The 17,362-nt window shown below is 42.8% G+C and overlaps 1 protein-coding gene across 5 annotated transcripts in view; it reads left to right on the top strand.

Moving 5' to 3' along the window:
* Nucleotides 1–7,993, top strand: part of AMMECR1L (AMMECR1 like) — a 22,925-nt gene extending 14,932 nt beyond the window's left edge. For 4 of the 5 annotated variants that reach the window (XM_027589214.1, XM_027589215.1, XM_027589212.1 and 1 more), the window contains 4 exons: nucleotides 249–363; nucleotides 1,014–1,104; nucleotides 2,601–2,697; nucleotides 4,391–7,993. In XM_027589214.1, coding sequence (XP_027445015.1) covers nucleotides 249–363; nucleotides 1,014–1,104; nucleotides 2,601–2,697; nucleotides 4,391–4,502 — 415 coding nt within the window. In that variant the 3' untranslated portion in view covers nucleotides 4,503–7,993. Of the gene's footprint in view, nucleotides 1–248; nucleotides 364–1,013; nucleotides 1,105–1,759; nucleotides 1,770–2,600; nucleotides 2,698–4,390 lie in introns of all 5 variants that reach the window. The other variant, XM_027589216.2, reaches the window with a different exon arrangement.
* Nucleotides 7,994–17,362: the final 9,369 nt, after the last annotated feature.

Raw genomic sequence — 17,362 nt, forward strand, 5'->3', positions numbered from 1 at the left:
TTATTTCTTCTAAGTGGTGAAGTTTGAGTGTTCCCTTTTTGGTAATCAGGGAGTATGGGGGCTTTAATCTGGTGAGTCACTTAACAGTTCAAGAGTAGACAGTTAATAGCATCAAGTTATTTTTAGCATATTAGTGCTGATGGATAATCAATATTCTCTGCATAGCTCAGGATTCATAAATATTCGGGCACATAATGTTGGCTCCCGGCTCCAGAGCAGCCTCACTTATGTTTTCTGTCCCCCTCCAGTGCACTTAAGGACAGCCGATTCCCCCCCCTGACCCGAGAGGAGCTGCCTAAACTTTTCTGCTCTGTCTCCCTCCTTACTAACTTTGAGGATGCCAGTGATTACCTGGACTGGGAGGTGAGAACAGCCGCATTTGGAACTCTGCATCTCTCGTTGCATTTGGGTTCGGGTTAGTACATGGTAATGTATCTCCTTCATTGAGAGAGGGTATAAGAATGTGAAAGCTGAGTTTGGAAGCAATTGGGGGCCACATAGGTGACAGGAGAGGTGCGGTGATCTTAGAAGTAGGAAGAAATGTGAAGTCGTCTTTTCCTGTGTCTTCCCAGTCCACTCTTGTTCCATAGCCTTCTCCCACATCTAATAGGATATGATACTGGGGATAAAGAGAGTATTCCAGATCCCTCTTGGTAAGCCCTTGAGTAAAAGTTGTTGTGAGGAGTCATGAGCCTAGATCAAAACCCTGTGGTATGTTTAATGGAATAGATTAAAGGTGGAATATTTAACATTATTGGATGAGCTATTGCAAGAATTTATTTCTACAACCCTCATACTTGGAGAGATGGCTACATGTGGGCTCACCGCTTCCCTCAAGCTGAAGTTACTTTGTCTTCTATACCTGAGGCAAAGACTTAGTCATGAAAAAGCAGCAGGTTCTCCTTTTCTCAAACTTGGATCGAGCTGGCCAGGGGACAGTGTCAATGAAATGTGGATGCCTGAAGTTCCATTAGAGTAAGTAAATGCTGTTTATTTGGTTATTTCTCCTGTAGGTAGGGGTCCATGGGATTCGAATTGAATTCATCAATGAAAAAGGTGTCAAACGTACAGCCACATACTTACCTGAGGTTGCTAAGGAACAAGGTGAGTTTGACAAATGGAATTTCAGTGTTTACTATTCACAGTGTCACCATTTAAAGGCAGGGAAGTGGTGTGTATTGTCTTTCAGCCCAACTGCAGCAAAGAATGAGTGCCTTTCTTCCTCTTAGTGTCTATCAAAGTCTTACAGAATGAGAAATAAACTCCCAAAAAATGCAGGAGCTGGGGAAGAAAAGGGGTAAAGACTTCCCTTACTCAATCCCTTGTTTCACTTCCTCTCAGTGAAAAGTTTTATTCCTTGGCCCTCAAAACTAGTGGTAATTGTAGCAAAATGCCAGCAATCAACTGGACCATATTATGGAGTCCATTGTAAAGGGAAGCTACCCATATCAGTGGGTTTTGAACTTTTGGTCATTAATTTTTAAACAGTGTTATATTTGGAAAAAGGCAAGACATAATCCTTTTTTTTTTTAAGAACTTAGTAGGTAATAAGTTCTTATAATGGGACAATAAAGGTAGGAGGTGGGCTGGGTAGGTTTTCTCTTTAAAAGAATATTTGGAAGAATACCTTCCAGTGTTGCTTGTGTGTTCTGTGATATGTAACCCAGTTTTCTTTTCTTTTTCTCTCTTCTCTTCGTCCCACCCACCCACCCTCCCTTCTTTCGTCTCTGTTTTTGAAAATAACATGTAAAACACACAGTACTTATTGGGTATGAACCTAGAATAGAAATAGCCAGTTCAGTGTATCAGTGAACTAATTATGTGGAGAGTGATTGCCTTATTGGTTTCCATCATGGTTGTGTTTAAACTTTTTCAAAAGCCATGTGTATGTGGCATAAAAAGGAAGCCTTTTAGCCACTTTGAAGCCATAAGTCTAACATTTTTGTACAAGAAGGGACACCATAAATATTTCCTAATAGATGTGGCAATAATGGATAGATAATCAGATTATTTATGCTGTTTGAAAGTTGGTTGGCAAAATTTAAAAATCGGGGGTAATTTAGGGGTTTCTTTTTGGTTTTCAGTATTATCTGTTAAAAATGTGCAGGAACAACACAACGATGTATGTGTGAACAACTTTCCTGTCCTTCATGAAGGATTGGCTTCCTTCCTGCTATCAGTTCTCTGTAAATGAAAACAGGAATCCTAGAAATCATCAAAGTAAAGGAAGGCCACACAAAGGAATACAGGCTGCAGAATATGAATTCTCTCCTCTCACAGAACAGCCTTCGTTACCAGCACTAGGCCAGCAGGCCAGTCTTAAGTTGAGACCATAATTATACTGGGATCACATCTGACAGGAAAGACAGGAGCAGGGGGCCTGGGGACAGCCATTATGGTGTATGTCAGGTTATCATCTCATGTCTCCGATTCTACTTGGATGTCAGTGAGGCAGATGGGGCTCTAGGGATGTGGGGCCAGTGTCCAGCACTCCCTTTGACCCTAGCAGACCTGGCTGCTTCTCTTTTCTTGCCGTGTGAGAACATACCCTACTCTTGTGTCATCGTGCACTGAACTCAGTGTGCCTCTCTTCTCCTCAGACTGGGATCAGATCCAGACAATAGACTCCTTGCTCAGGAAAGGTGGCTTTAAGGCTCCAATTACCAGTGAATTCAGAAAAACGATCAAACTTACCAGGTAACCCACTGTCTCATTTTCCTTGTCATTTTAATTTAGCTCGGGTTGGATGGAGGATACTCTTGATGGAAAGGGCTAGAAAAAATTTTCTCTGTTAATGTCCCTAAACTAAAGAGGTATGGGTCAGGTTTAAGTTGGGAGGAAGCAGTGGCAGCAAAGGCAAAGACTTCCCAGCGTCCTGGGCTCTGCAGCAGAGTTGATGGCAGAGCCGGAGCAGAGTTTAGGCCATGATCAGGTGGTGGATGTCTTCACCAGACCCACTGCTTGGGAGGCTTAAGGGGGCAGACTGAGGTCAGGAATGAAGGCTGTCAGCGCAGAGGTCCAGGGTCAGTTGAAGTCACATGCAGTCAGGTGGCAGGGGATACAGGTGGCATGTTAACAGAATAGTGAGACAGTGCTTTTCACAGAGTTACAAGGAAACATCCCTCTCATTGGGGGAGGCTGCCTCGAGTATTAGAATGCACACGGACTTGGAGTCTGAATCCCAGCTCCACCACTGCCTACCTGTGTGACCTGGGCCAGTTACTTACTCTGCCTCTCTGAGCGGGGAGGGGGGACTTTCCTGTTCATAAGAAGTGAATGATAATGCCTCGGGGTTGTTTTAGAGTGTGGTAAGGTAATGTATGAAGAATTTCTAGCCTAGGGCCAGGCAATAATTATAGGTGGTCAGTAGATATCAGTTCTCTTGCCATCCCTACTGAAATCAGAAACACTGAGAGGTTTAGCTTCTGTGGGCTTCTGTGGGCCTCTGTTGGCTCCCTCATCTGTAAAATACTGAATAATCATACTAACCTCACAGGTCTATTTGGAAGATAACCCAGTGTTTTTGAAATGCTTTGGATTCCAAAAGAAAAAAGAAAAAAACTTCAAATACAAAGCATTATTATTATTATTATTATTATAATTTATTTGAACAGCCATTTCCCTGTCAAAATTCAGGAATAATCACCTTGCAGTGGAGGAGTGATTACAGTGGGAAAGAGATGGCTCTGGGTAAGGATTGTCACACCCAGCTCCTGTGGTCTGTAGTAGGCTCCATAGGTTTGTAACACCCCATGCTTCGCATCCTGACTCATGGCTCTTTCCAGAGCAAAGCCAAAGTGCTATGAATTCTGTTCTGATGACCCTGTGATATGATATGGCATATTCATCTGGGAATTGAGACCCGTCCTATATAGCCCCAGGATCCTTTAACCTGCTTCATCAGAATTTGACCCAGAATTAGGTATCTGTGCCCCTTTTAGTTATAAATAACTTGTTTGTTGCTTTTCTGCAAATTGAGGTTGCATTTCTGTCAAATTTATCACATTTTATGCAGTAGACATGCAGTTTGCACTGGGCATTGGTATAGCCATCTTCCAGTCTGCCACCCGTGTAATTTGACCTTGACATTCTTCATCCAGACCCCAGTAGCAGATTGCTTAAGAGCAGCCTGATAAGTAGTGTTTAAAGGTGGGATGTGCAGAAAATACATTCTCAGGGGTGAATTGTGATTGTGCTTTTTCATCTTGTTCATTTGTAATAACAACATTGTTTTCTTGTGCTGTCTTTCATTTTCTGTAAGTAAGATTGCTCTTGGTCTTCCATTTTATTCTTTCAAAATGTGGAATAAGCTTTTGGTTTTCTCTGCTGAGTGACTTTACAAAACAAAGGGTTTGAGGTTCCTAATACCCTTCCCTGTTTCCTTATACAGGTACAGAAGTGAGAAGGTGACAATCAGTTACGCAGAGTATATTGCTTCTCGACAGCACTGTTTCCAGAATGGCACTCTTCATGCCCCGCCCCTCTACAATCATTACTCCTGACACACGGCTGCATGACCAGTCCCACCCCCCTGTGGCCACCAATGGCTATGACATCATTGGAGCAGATGCCTCCTCTTCCTGGTCCAGTTACTTCTATTACTGCACCATTTTATGATGCTAGCTTCCGTTGCCAAGTCTGCTCAGCTGACTGAGGGGGGGCGGGGTTATACTGAATGAAACAGAACTTGAGGGGCCCAAGCCTTATCTCAGCCTTTCCTCAATATGGGGTTCCGTTGGATTGGGGCTCCTCCATGACTAGTGAGAATTACCGTGTGGGTTCAGAAGACCCTTGGCATGCAGGTACCACTGCTGATTTGCCGCCTCTGTGTTGGCCACACAGTGGAAGCTGGAATTGGTGGTCCATGAAGGCTTACCCCACACACACCCCTACAGCCTCCCCAGATCAAGTAGGTGTATTCCCCTGGCAGTCTGGGCAACGGAGACCAACAAGAAACATTTTTAGGTTGTTTTAAATTCCTTTTTTAAACTTCCAGTTTATTGCATACCAAGAGTTGATCACAACCTCCATGCTTCATAAGTGGACGCCATGTTAGGGTTGAACGTGGGCACCATGAGTCCTCCGAGGCTCCTGGACAGAGACCCACACCAAGATCGGAAGCCCTTTGGATGGCGTTGCAGATCTCATTGCTCAATTAGCCTCGAAGGTTTTAATTCTCATCCCACTCTCAGTTGGATTTTCTGGCACTCTTCCTGCATTGCGTCTCCTGGTATTGAACAGAGCTCTGTGGTGTAGCCTGCTGAGGACTGGACTGGGATGCCCATGGGAGGTCCCGAAATCATCGCTGCATGCAGTGAGGAAGGAGAGACCTCTTCCTTACCACCCGGCTACCTCACTCCTCTACTGGTAGCAGTGCCTATAGCTGGATCTAGGTTCTCAGAAGGCATAGGTGTTCCAACAAGCACTTGGGTTGGGCTTTAGAAGGACACGTCATAGGAGAGAATCCAGGGTCTCCAAGCTGTTTTTCTTTTCAGGCAGACATCCTGAGGGACCTTTAAGCAGAGGAGTTCCTTTGTCTAGTTTGCCTGGAGAAGTGGGAAGACTGTTGCTGTTTCGGTCCTTTCCAGGACTTTAGAACAAAGCTGTGTAATTAAACAAGATGAGTCTTTATCTTGCCTAACATGCTGGGAATCTTCACCCCACTGTGGCAAAATTCCAAATAGCCCATTTTATTCTAGGTCATTCAGACTTTCATGTGGCATAGTTCCCTTCCCCATTGTTGCTGATTCCAAATAGCTGTCAGCAAGTTTCTCCTCCCTCTTGCCTATTCTTCCCTCATTTGGTGGCAGAGTTCATAGAAGCTGGGGACTTGGAAGATGCTTTGGAAACATTGTCACAGAGGCACTGCTGAAAGGATTCACAGGAAGAGGTGGCCAATTGGAAGAAAGGACCCAGAGGGTGATACACTGGTTTTCAACAACATGCTTAGAGAACTCTTGAAGTGGATTGGGTGTCAATCCAGTGAACACCATTGTTTTGATTTAATTTATTTTTTGAAGTTTATGTGGTGATGGTGTGGCTTTCCAAAATGGGCAAATATCCAAATCAGAAGAAATTGTTGAGTTTTCTTCTGCCAGGAATGGGGGGGAGCAGGGACATAATCCAAGAAACGACACACATGCCATTCTAGGCATTGCTGTCTCATTTCTTGGAAGAAATGGATGAGGGGGAGCAGATTTGCTTGGCACCATCCTCTGCTGTTCACGAGGATACGAAATGTGCAAGGGAAGTGGGCTGACCTCAGGATGCTCAGGTCAAGGCCGCACCACCCTATCTTAACCATTGTGCTGCGTTCTCGCATCCTGCCACTTTTCCCTTGCAAGGTTAATGAAAAAAAGCTTTTGAAGATGAAGGGATTGTTTCGTGATTTCCTGCTGCTGAGAATAATAAATGTCTTGTTAACAAACAAATGTGACGATAGTTACTCTTAGGTGCCATGGATTGATGTCAGGGTGGTCAGCTCTGGACTAAACCACCCACCTCCAATTTGTACAACAGTATTGATACATAGGGCTACACTCATTACTGTTCAAGTGTTCTGTGTTAAAAGTTGTGTTTAATTTCTAAAGATTAAAAAAAGCAAAAAAATTGGTGCTAAACTTTCACCCCTGAGCACGCTCAGTGAGACTGGTCATGCAAGCATTTACTACAGTGCCATGCTCTTCAAGCCTATTTTTTCTTGTAGAAATGTTGCCCTATTTGTCTTCCCCAATGTATAGTATGTTTTTTATTTTATTTTATTGAGGGTGGGGTAGGATACCTGCCATTTAAGAAAATGAACAGAAAAAAACCCACGAAATGGGGAAAAAAAATCAGTGCACAAGAATTGGGCTGATTAAGCCCAGGACCACACTGAAGTGGGCTCAGAGGTTTTGGAGTGAAGAAGCCTTACTCCCTGCACATTCCCTCATGCTCCCATACAAGTCCAGCAATGGAGATGCTCAAGTCCCTCTGGCCTTGTCAGGGGGGCTCAGGAGTCGACCAAGGAAAACTATTTGGCCCCATAAGGAATGCCACGGTCAGTGTCTGTCCTGAATGGGGCCTAGTCAGGAGGTGGTCTGGAAGTGTACGGTCATGGTCACCTCGTGAAGACGTGTGGCAGGTGGCTCTCAGGAAAAATACTAAGTTTGGATCATCCATGCGGCAGCTTTGCATAGGGAGATGACAGCTCCGAACTGGAACTGAACTGCCTTCCACGTGCTTGACCAAAGCAGTGATGAGGGTGGCCAGTACAGGTGGTGTGAGTGGCAGGTCTGAAAAGAAGGGAATGTTTTCTGCTTGGTGTTTACTTTGTCCTTGGGCTGCTCAAGCTGAACAGTAGGTAACTGCTGTTAAGGAACCAGCCCACGTTGGCTGGTTCAGTTCGGAGTTTGATTCATCCCTAGCTGTGAGTGCCTTTTGGTCTGGAAAGTTGGCTTGTCTCATAATACCCACAGCTAGGACATTCTCTTTGTAATTATGAATTGTCCTTGTTTTACGTTAAGTAAAAGAGAATGTCTCTGATCACTAGGATTTGTCGGTGTTGGATTGTTTCCACTGTGAGGTTCTTAAACTTTTTCGCTTCATAATATTAAAGCAACTCATGTTAGAGACCCTTTCAACATGAAAGGTTTGTAGTTGAGACATTACATATATTTTATTGTTTATAATAAAAACCATCTATACAGAAGTCCTGGGTGTTAATTTTAATATTTTGCACAAGACCTGTTTTCCATGATATGTTAACACCTACACTTTCACTAATTGTTGATGCTATTTTCTATTGAGATTCTGGAGCCTAGGGAGCTATGTGTTCGTTTTATTTTCATTCTTACTTCCCTGAAGCAAGAGACTTTGTATGGCCTTCAGTGCAAAGACTTCAGACCAATTCTTTGTATTACACTTGGTTGCCTCTTGGCTATATAACTTCTGAGTGCAAATCATTGAACTCTTTAACGAAGTATTGTAGAGAATAAATCATAATGGGTAAAAATTGTCTTTGTCCTGCCCTTTTTTTTTTTTTTTTTGGAATAGTAATTCTTTTTTAAGTTTATTTCAGTAATCTCTCCATCCAACGAGGGGCTCGAATTCACAACCCCAAGACCCAAGAGTCTCACACTCCTCCAGTTGAGCCAGCCAGGTGCCCCTCACAATCATACATTTATTTTGAAGACTTTATATGAGAGAGAGAGCACGCACAAGCAGGGGGAGAGGTGGGGGGTTGGGGGGAGCAGGCGATCCCAGGACCCTAGGATCATGACCTGAACTGTAGGCAGTTGCTTAACTGAGCCGCCCAGGCGCCCCAATCATCTTTTTTTGAAGACAGCCAACCAGATGGTGTTTTTAGTCAGCCTGTGTGTTTTGCATGGTGTCCATGATCCTCAACATATTTTTTTATTTGCACTTGTACTTTTTTGTGTGGTTGGTAGCAATTTCCCTGGAAATAACCTGAACTGAGGTTCATGTAGCCTTTAAAATTTGTGTCTTTCTAGAAAGAAGGGTCATAGTTTTCATTAGATTTCCCTTTGAAACTGACCTTATCCAAAAAGCTAAAAAGTGGGGGGAGGGAGATGGTGCTCAAATTTAAGATCTCATTTGGTGACTAATTAATCCAAGCAAAGACTCTGGGACATAATGGTGTGGTCTAACCTTAAAGGGAAACGTTCATTTTGGAGGACCCAGAAAGGATGAGATGTGTTTGAAGAAAATGGCCAGAATAATTTTTCAAACATATAAATACACATGTGCTGCAATTGTCAGTCTTAAGTTCAAATCTTTATTTGCAAGGATGTTAATATTTTTTTCTTTAAGGATATCCAGTTCTGAGGCCCTTACACTTGGCGGAACTCTATGCTACAGGTATGCATGCTGTCGGGGTTAGATAAATTGGAAATAGACCACAAGTAACAAGCAACTGTTAAAACAGAAATTGATGATAGCACTGGGGTGTCTGAGGAGTGTCTGTGTTTGGTTGGGTTTTTTTTTAAGATTTATTTAAGAGAGAGCAGGGGGAAGGGGCAGAGGGAGAGGGAGAGAGTAAGACTGTGCTGAGTGTGGAGCCCGATGGGCTCGATCTAACAACCCTTAGACCACCACCTGAGCCAAAACCAAGAGTGGGATGCTTAACCAACTGCACCACCCTAGATTCTCTGTTTCTTAAAGAGAAATTTTGGTTCTAGAAATTATTGTTCCTTATTATAATACTACCTGCAGTTAAGCAGCATGGAATTCCATATCGTTGGGTTTTTTGTGGGTTTTTGTTGGTTTTATATGTCTGTGTGCGCACGCTGCTGGTGGTATAATGTGTATAACCTAAAATTTGCCGTTTTATTAATTTTTTAAAAGATTTTATTAGAGAGCATACACAGGAGAAGCAGACTCCCCACTGAGCAGGAAGCCCAACACAGGGCTCGACCCCAGGACCCCAGGATCATGCCCTGAGCAGAAGGCAGACACTTAACCGACTGAGTCACCCAGGTGCCCCTAAAATGTGCCATTTTAACCATGTGAACTAAGCCACCTGGTCAGAGATCAGTGGGGCTAATTCTGGGGGTGGGGGAGGTGCTCTAACGCTGCTGCCAGATCAGTCTAGGATTTGACCTTGGCTTGAATAACCTGGCTTTGAGATACTATTCAGTGAGCTGTTTGAAGGACTTGACTCTGAACCAACACTGTACAAAGAGCCATAGTAGTGTCCTGAGGAACGTACTGCAAGTGCTGTCCCTCTGAGTCTGTTTTCCACATACTAAGATGAAGCTCTGGCAAGGATTCTAGGATCTCTTCCCGCTCCTTACTCTCTGATTCCGTGAGGTTCTGTATGCTAGAGCAAATGGGAAAACAAGTGACCCCTCCAGTTTAAGACTGTACCTATTGCTGGGGGAACTAAATAGGAAAGAGGTCTCAAATTCACCGTAAGCCTGCTGCCAATCTGACCTCCCACCTACTGCCCCTAGTATGGTCATTCTTTCTTGGATCCCACCCTGGTTCCTGATGAAAGAAGAAACCCAGGGTGCTGATCCTGGAATCTTTAGGCTAGCAGTCAGATAGGTCTGAGCTCTGATCTCCATCCTACTGTTTAGGAGCCAGACAACTAGTTACTACTCTGAGCCAAATGTTGTGCTTTGTGACAGGACTGAAACTCCAAGGTAGCCTGCTGGAAAGGCTTTGCCCAGGCACCAGCACACTGTTGCAATGGCTAGATGACTGTGACTCTCTGGACTGTTAACCAGTGCCAAATGTAGGTGGGGACAACTAGGCAAGTATCAAACCCTCTCAGAACCCTAAGCTACTCTGGACATGTGAAAGGAGGAAGCATAACTATGCTCAGCCCTTCAAGTCAGGACAGGCTTTCTGAAACAGGTGGGTGCTGAAGTAAGCCCAGCTTGACCTCAGGGAGAGAGGGCTTTTCAGGTAGAATCTAACAATGCCAGCACAGGGCTCACTGCCCTGTCACATTGCCACAGGGCAGAAAGGCTTTAGAATCCGAGAGCGGGACTTTCAGGGCAGGCCCCTGAAAGTCAAGGGCTGTTTGCAGAATCACACAACCTCCTCCCACCCCCATATATCCCATTCCTTTGTATCTCTAGAGATTGTATTAATAGCAAAAGGGGAGAGGTACATGTTTATTCCTCTGACTTCCTCAGTAGCATTTACCAGCAGGATTCTTTCCAGCAGTGGGTGCCAAGAATTTTTTTTTTTTTTATGAGAGAATAGCTTAAATTGGGAGATTCTGTACATTAACTTTGAGTGCACAGAGAACTGGGAAACATCATGCTATATTAGGGGCAGAACACCTGTGTCCAGGAAAGACATTAGTGATTCAGTCTGCAAAAGATTCTTTGAGAAGTACACCAAAAGGTAACAAAAGGTGTAAATTATTATTTGGATTGAAAAAATGATAAAAGGGCACCTGGATGGCTCAGTCAGTTAGGCGTCTGCCTTCGGCTTGGGTCATGATCCCAGGGTCCTGGGATCGAGCCCCTCATCAGGCTCCCTGCTCAGTGGGGACTCTGCTTCTCCCTTTCCTTCCGCCCCTCCCCTCCACTCATGCTCTGTCTCTTGCTCTGCTCTCAAACAAATAAATACAAAAAAATTTTTTTTAGAATACTATATCCAGTTAGGCTGTCATTGAAAATAGGAGAGATAAAAAGCTTCCAGGACTTGGGGCGCCTGGGTGGCTCAGTCGTTAAGCATCTGCCTTCGGCTCAGGTCATGATCTCAGGGTCCTGGGATTGAGCCCTGCATCGGGCTCCTTGCTCTGCGGGGAAGCCTGCTTCTCCCTCTCCCACTCCCCCTGCTTGTGTTCCCTCTCTCACTCTATCTCTCTCTGTTAAATAAATAAATAAAATCTTTAAAAATAAAAATTTAAAAAAAGCTTCCAGGACAAACAAAAACTAAAGGAATTTGCAAGCACAAAACCAGCCCTACAAGAAATATTGAAAGGGGTCCTCTAAGCAAAGAGAGAGCCTAAAAGCAGCATAGACCAGAAAGGAACACAGACAATATACAGTAACAGTCACCTTAAAGGCAATACAATGGCACTAAATTCATATCTTTCAATAGTTACCCTGAATGTAAATGGGCTAAATGCCCCAATCAAAAGACAAAGGCTATCAGAGTGGATTAAAAAACAAGATCCATCGATATGCTGTCTGCAAGAGACTCATTTTAGACCCAAAGACACCCCCACATTGAAAGTGAGGGGGTGGAAAACCATTTACCATGCTAATGGACACCAAAAGAAAGCTGGGGTGGCAAGCCTTACATCAGACAAATTAGATTTTAAACCAAAGGCTGTAATAAGAGATGAGGAAGGACACTATATCCTACTTAAAGGGTCTATCCAACAAGAAGATCTTACAATTGTAAATATCTATGCCCCTAACATGGGAGCAGCCAATTATATAAGACAATTAAGAACAAAAGCAAAGAAACACATTGACAACAATACAATAATACTGGGGGACTTTAACACCCCCTTCACTGAAATGGACAGATCATCTAAGCAAAAGATCAACAAGGAAATAAAGACTTCAAATGACACACTGGGCCAAATAAACTTCACAGACATATTCAGAACATTCCATCCCAAAGCAATGGAATACGCATTCTTCTCTAGTGCCCATGGAACATTCTCCAGAATAGATCACATCCTAGGTCACAAATCAGAGCTCAACCGGTACCAAAAGATTGATATTATTCCCTGCATATTTTCAGGCCACAATGCTTTGAAACTAGAACTCAATCACAAGAGGAAAGTCAGAAAGAACTCAAATACCTGGAGGCTAAACAGCATCCTACCAAAGAATGAATGGGTCAACCAGGAAATTAAAGAAGAATTAAAAAATTCACGGAAACCAATGAAAATGAAAACACAACTGTTCAAAATCTTTGGGATGCAGCAAAGGCAGTCCTGAGAGGAAAGTATGTAGCAATACAAGCCTTTCTCAAGAAACAAGAAAGGTCTCAAATACACAACCTAACCCTACACCTAAAGGAGCTAGAGAAAAAACAGCAAATAAAGCCTAAACCCAGCAGGAGAAGAGAAATAATAAAGATCAGAGCAGAAATCAATGAAATAGGAACCAAAAGAACAGTAGAACAGATCAACGAAACTAGGAGCTGGTTCTTTGAAAGAATTAACAAGATTGATAAACCCCTGGCCAGACTTATCCAAAAGAAAAGAGAAATGACCCAAATCAACAAAATCATGAATGAAAGAGGAGAGATCACAACCAACACCAAAGAAATACAAACAACTATAAGAACATATTATGAGCAACTATACGCCAGCAAATTAGATAACCTGAAAGAAATGGATGCATTCCTAGAGATGTATCAACTACCAAAATTGAACCAGGAAGAAATAGAAAACGTGAACAGACCTATAACCATTAAGGAAATTGAAGCAGTCATCAAAAATCTCCCAACAAACAAAACTCCGGGGCCAGATGGCTTCCCAGGGGAATTCTACCAAACATTTAAAGAAGAATTAATACCTATTCTCCTGAAACTGTTCCAAAAAATAGAAATGGAAGGGAAACTTCCAAACTCATTTTATGAGGCCAGCATTACCTTGATCCCAAAACCAGACAAAGACCCCATCAAAAAAGAGCATTACAGACCAATATCCTTGATGAACATGGATGCAAAAATTCTCACCAAAATACTAGCCAATAGGATCCAACAGTACATTAAAAGGATTATTCACCACGACCAAGTGGGATTTATCCCTGGGCTGCAAGGTTGGTTCAACATCCACAAATCAATCAACATGATACAATATATTAACAAAAGAAAGAAAAACAATCATATGATCCTCTCAATAGATGCAGAAAACGCATTTAACAAAGTCCAGCATTCTTTCTTGATCAAAACTCTTCAGAGTATAGGGATAGAGGGTACCTACCTCAATATCATAAAAGCCATCTATGAAAAACCTACAGCGAATATCATTCTCAATGGGGAAAAGCTGAGAGCTTTCCCCCTAAGGTCAGGAATGCGGCAGGGATGTCCACTCTCACCACTGCTATTCAACATAGTATCAGAAGTCCTAGCCACAGCAATCAGACAACAAAAAGAAATCAAAGGCATCCAAATCAGCAAGGAGGAAGTCAAACTCTCACTCTTTGCAGATGATATGATACTGTATGTGGAAAACCCAAAAGACTCCACCCCAAAACTGCTAGAACTCATACAGGAATTCAGTAAAGTGGCAGGATATAAAATCAATGCACAGAAATCAGTGGCATTCCTATACACCAACAACAAGACAGAAGAGAGAGAAATTAAGGAGTCAATCCCATTTATAATTGCACCCAAAACCATAAGATACCTAGGAATAAATCTAACCAAAGAGGCAAAGGATCTGTACTCAGAAAACTATAAAATACTCATGAAACAAATGGAAAAAGGTTCCATGCTCATGGATTGGAAGAACAAACATTATAAAGATGTCAATGCTACCTAGAGCAATCTACATATTCAATGCAATCCCCATCAAAATATCCACTTTTTTCAAAGAAATGGAACAAATAATCCTAAAATTTGTATGGAACCAGAAGAGACCCCAAATAGCCAGAGGAATGTTGAAAAAGAAAAGCAAAGCTGGCGGCATCACAATTCCGGACTTCCAGGTCTATTACAAAGCTGTCATCATCAAGACAGTATGGAACTGGCACAAAAGCAGACACAGAGATCAATGGAACAGAATAGAGAGCCCAGAAATGGACCCTCAACTCTGTGGTCAACTAATCTTTGACAAAGCAGGAAAGAATGTCCAATGGAAAAAAGGCAGTCTCTTCAACACATGGTGTTGGGAAAATTGGACAGCCACATGCAGAAGACTGAAACTGGACCATTTCCTTACACCACACACAAAAATAGACTCCAAATGGTTGAAAGACCTAAATGTGAGACAGGAATCCATCAAAATCCTAAAGGAGAACACAGGCAGCAAACTCTTCGACCTCAGCCGCAGCAACTTCTTCCCAGAAACATTGCCAAAGGCAAGGGAAGCCAGGGCAAAAATGAACTATTGGGATTTCATCAAGATAAAAAGCTTTTGCACAGCAAAAGAAACAGCCAACAAAACCAAAAGACAACCGACAGAATGGGAGAAAATATTTGCAAATGACATATCAGATAATGGGCTAGTATCCAAAATCTATGAAGAACTTATCAAACTCAACACCCAAAGAACAAATAACCCAACCAAGAAATGGGCAGAAGACATGAACAGACATTTTTCCAAAGAAGACATCCAAATGGCCAACAGAGACATGAAAAAGTGCTCAACATCGCTCGGCATCAGGGAAATCCAAATCAAAACCTCAATGAGATACCACCTCACACCAGTCAGAATGGCTAAAATTAACAAGTCAGGAAACGACAGATGTTGGTGGGGTTGCGGAGAAAGAGGAACCCTCCTACACTGTTGGTGGGAATGCAAGCTGGTGCAACCCCTCTGGAAAACAGTATGGAGGTTCCTCAAACAGTTGAAAATAGAGCTACCATATGATCCAGCAATTGCACTACTGGGTATTTACCCCAAAGATACAAATGTAGGGATCTGAAGGGGTATGTGCACCCCACTGTTTATAGCAGCACTGTCCACAATAGCCAAACTGTGGAAAGAGCCAAGATGTCCATCAACAGATGAATGGATAAAGAAGAGGTGGTATATATACACAATGGAATATTATGCAGCCATCAAAAGTAATGAGATCTTGCCATTTGCAACGACATGGATGGAACTGGAGGATATTATGCTGAGTGAAATAAGTCAATCAGAGAAAGACATGTATCATATGACCTCACTGATATGAGGAATTCTTTTTTTTTTTAAAGATTTTATTTATTTATTTTACAGGGAGAGACACAGCGAGAGAGGGAACACAAGCAGGGGAGTGGGAGAGGGAGAGGCAGGCTTCCTGCTGAGCAGGGAGCCCGATGTGGGGCTCGATCCCAGGACTCTGGGATCATGACCCGAGCCGAAGGCAGAGGCTTAACAACTGAGCCACGTAGGCGCCCCTGATATGAGGAATTCTTAACCTCAGGAAACAAACTGAGGGTTGCTGGAGTGGTGGGGGGGGTGGGAGGGATGGAGTGGCTGGGTGATAGACATTGGGGAGGGTATGTGCTATGGTGAGCGCTGTGAATTGTGCAAGACTGTTGAATCACAGATCTGTACCTCTGAAACAAATAATGCAATATATGTTAAGAAAAACAGAAGAAGAAGAAGATAGCAGGAGGGAAAGAATGAAGGGGAATAAATCGGAGGGGGAGAGGAACCATGAGAGAGGATGGGCTCTGAAAAGCAAAGTGAGGGTTCTAGAGGGGAGGAGGTGGGGGGATGGGTTAGCCTGGTGATGGGTATTAAAGAGGGCACATTCTGCGTGGAGCACTGGGTGTTATGCACAAATAATGAATCATGGAACACTACATCAAAAACTAATTATGTAATGTATGGTGGTTAACATAACAATAAAAAATTTAGAGGAAAAAAAAGTACCCACTGCAATAAAACAGAAAAAAATTTTTTTTAGATTTTATTTATTTATCTGAGAGAGAATGAGTGAGAGAACGAGCAGGGGGAGGAGCAGAGGGAGAGGGAGAAGCAGACTCCCCACCGAGCAGGGAGCCCAACGCGGGGCTCGATCCCAGGTCCCCGGGATCATGACCCAAGCCAAAGGCAGACGCTTAACCAACTGAAGCACCCAGGCACTCCTAAATAAAAATCTTTTTAAAAATTAAAAAAAAAGAAAAAATGATATAGCAACATTAATATTTATTACAGCAAATATTTATTTGTATAAGTTCTGTATAATTAATATGTTTTTCTTCATTTCCCAAGAATGATGATATAATGAAAATGACATTTAAGGAAACTGAAATAAATTACCTTAGAGTAAATATTCCTCATATGTACCTGATTTCATTCATGTTACTCCTCCCCCATCTATGTTTGACTAAATGTTAAAGAGCAGTTCCAGTGCCAGCCCCTGCTCCTCAGATCGCTTGTGACTCACCTACGCCCAAACAGAAGTGACTTTTTTCTGTATGGATCCTTCCATAGCATTTTCTTTGACTTTCTCTCTTTTCTCTTGCCACTTTATTTTATTATGGAAAATAAGTCCACATCTTGCATCAGCTACTTTTGGTGATCTCCTTGTAGGGACAGATATATGACTAAGTCATCTTTTTAACCCCAGGGCTTTCCACATTAAGTGTTTATAATGGTTTCCTGAATGAAAATGTTATGGACAAACCACCTTGTGAAACATCACTCCGTCTATTATTTTTCTCCTTTCTTTTTCACCTGTTGATTTCTCTCCTACTGCGTGTGTGTAGAGGATACCAAGTGTTGGGTATCCAGCTAGTCCTTGAGCCAGCACATGGTAAGGTCCAGTAGGCATTAGGTGCTCTGTAAGGGCCTGTTGGATGGATAGATGGAAGAGGTCTACGCTGAGTTCCAGGCCTGTCTCTCACACCCAGCTGCTGCACGTCCCCAGACTCCTCATCAGGACTTCGTCCTATGCCTCTAATGAACTGTGTAGGAAACCGCTTTGAAACAGTCATATAAGTTCTGCCTATGCTATATAACCTACTATTATTTTACCCAATACATTTCTTCTGGAAATACAGAAACAGCAAATTATTTTTTTAAAGATTTTACTTATTTTGACAGAGAGAGCAAAATAATTTTGTAAGAATTATTATATTTGGGGCGCCTGGGTGGCTCAGATGGTTAAAGCGTCTGCCTTCAGCTCAGGTCATGATCCCGGGATCCTGAGATCGAGTCCCGCGTCGGGCTCCCTGCTCTGTTGGAAGCCTGCTTCTCCCTCTCCCCCTGCTTGTTTTC

The sequence above is a fragment of the Zalophus californianus genome, chromosome 3 (genome assembly GCF_009762305.2).
Source record: "Zalophus californianus isolate mZalCal1 chromosome 3, mZalCal1.pri.v2, whole genome shotgun sequence".
NCBI classification, from domain to species: domain Eukaryota; kingdom Metazoa; phylum Chordata; class Mammalia; order Carnivora; family Otariidae; genus Zalophus; species Zalophus californianus.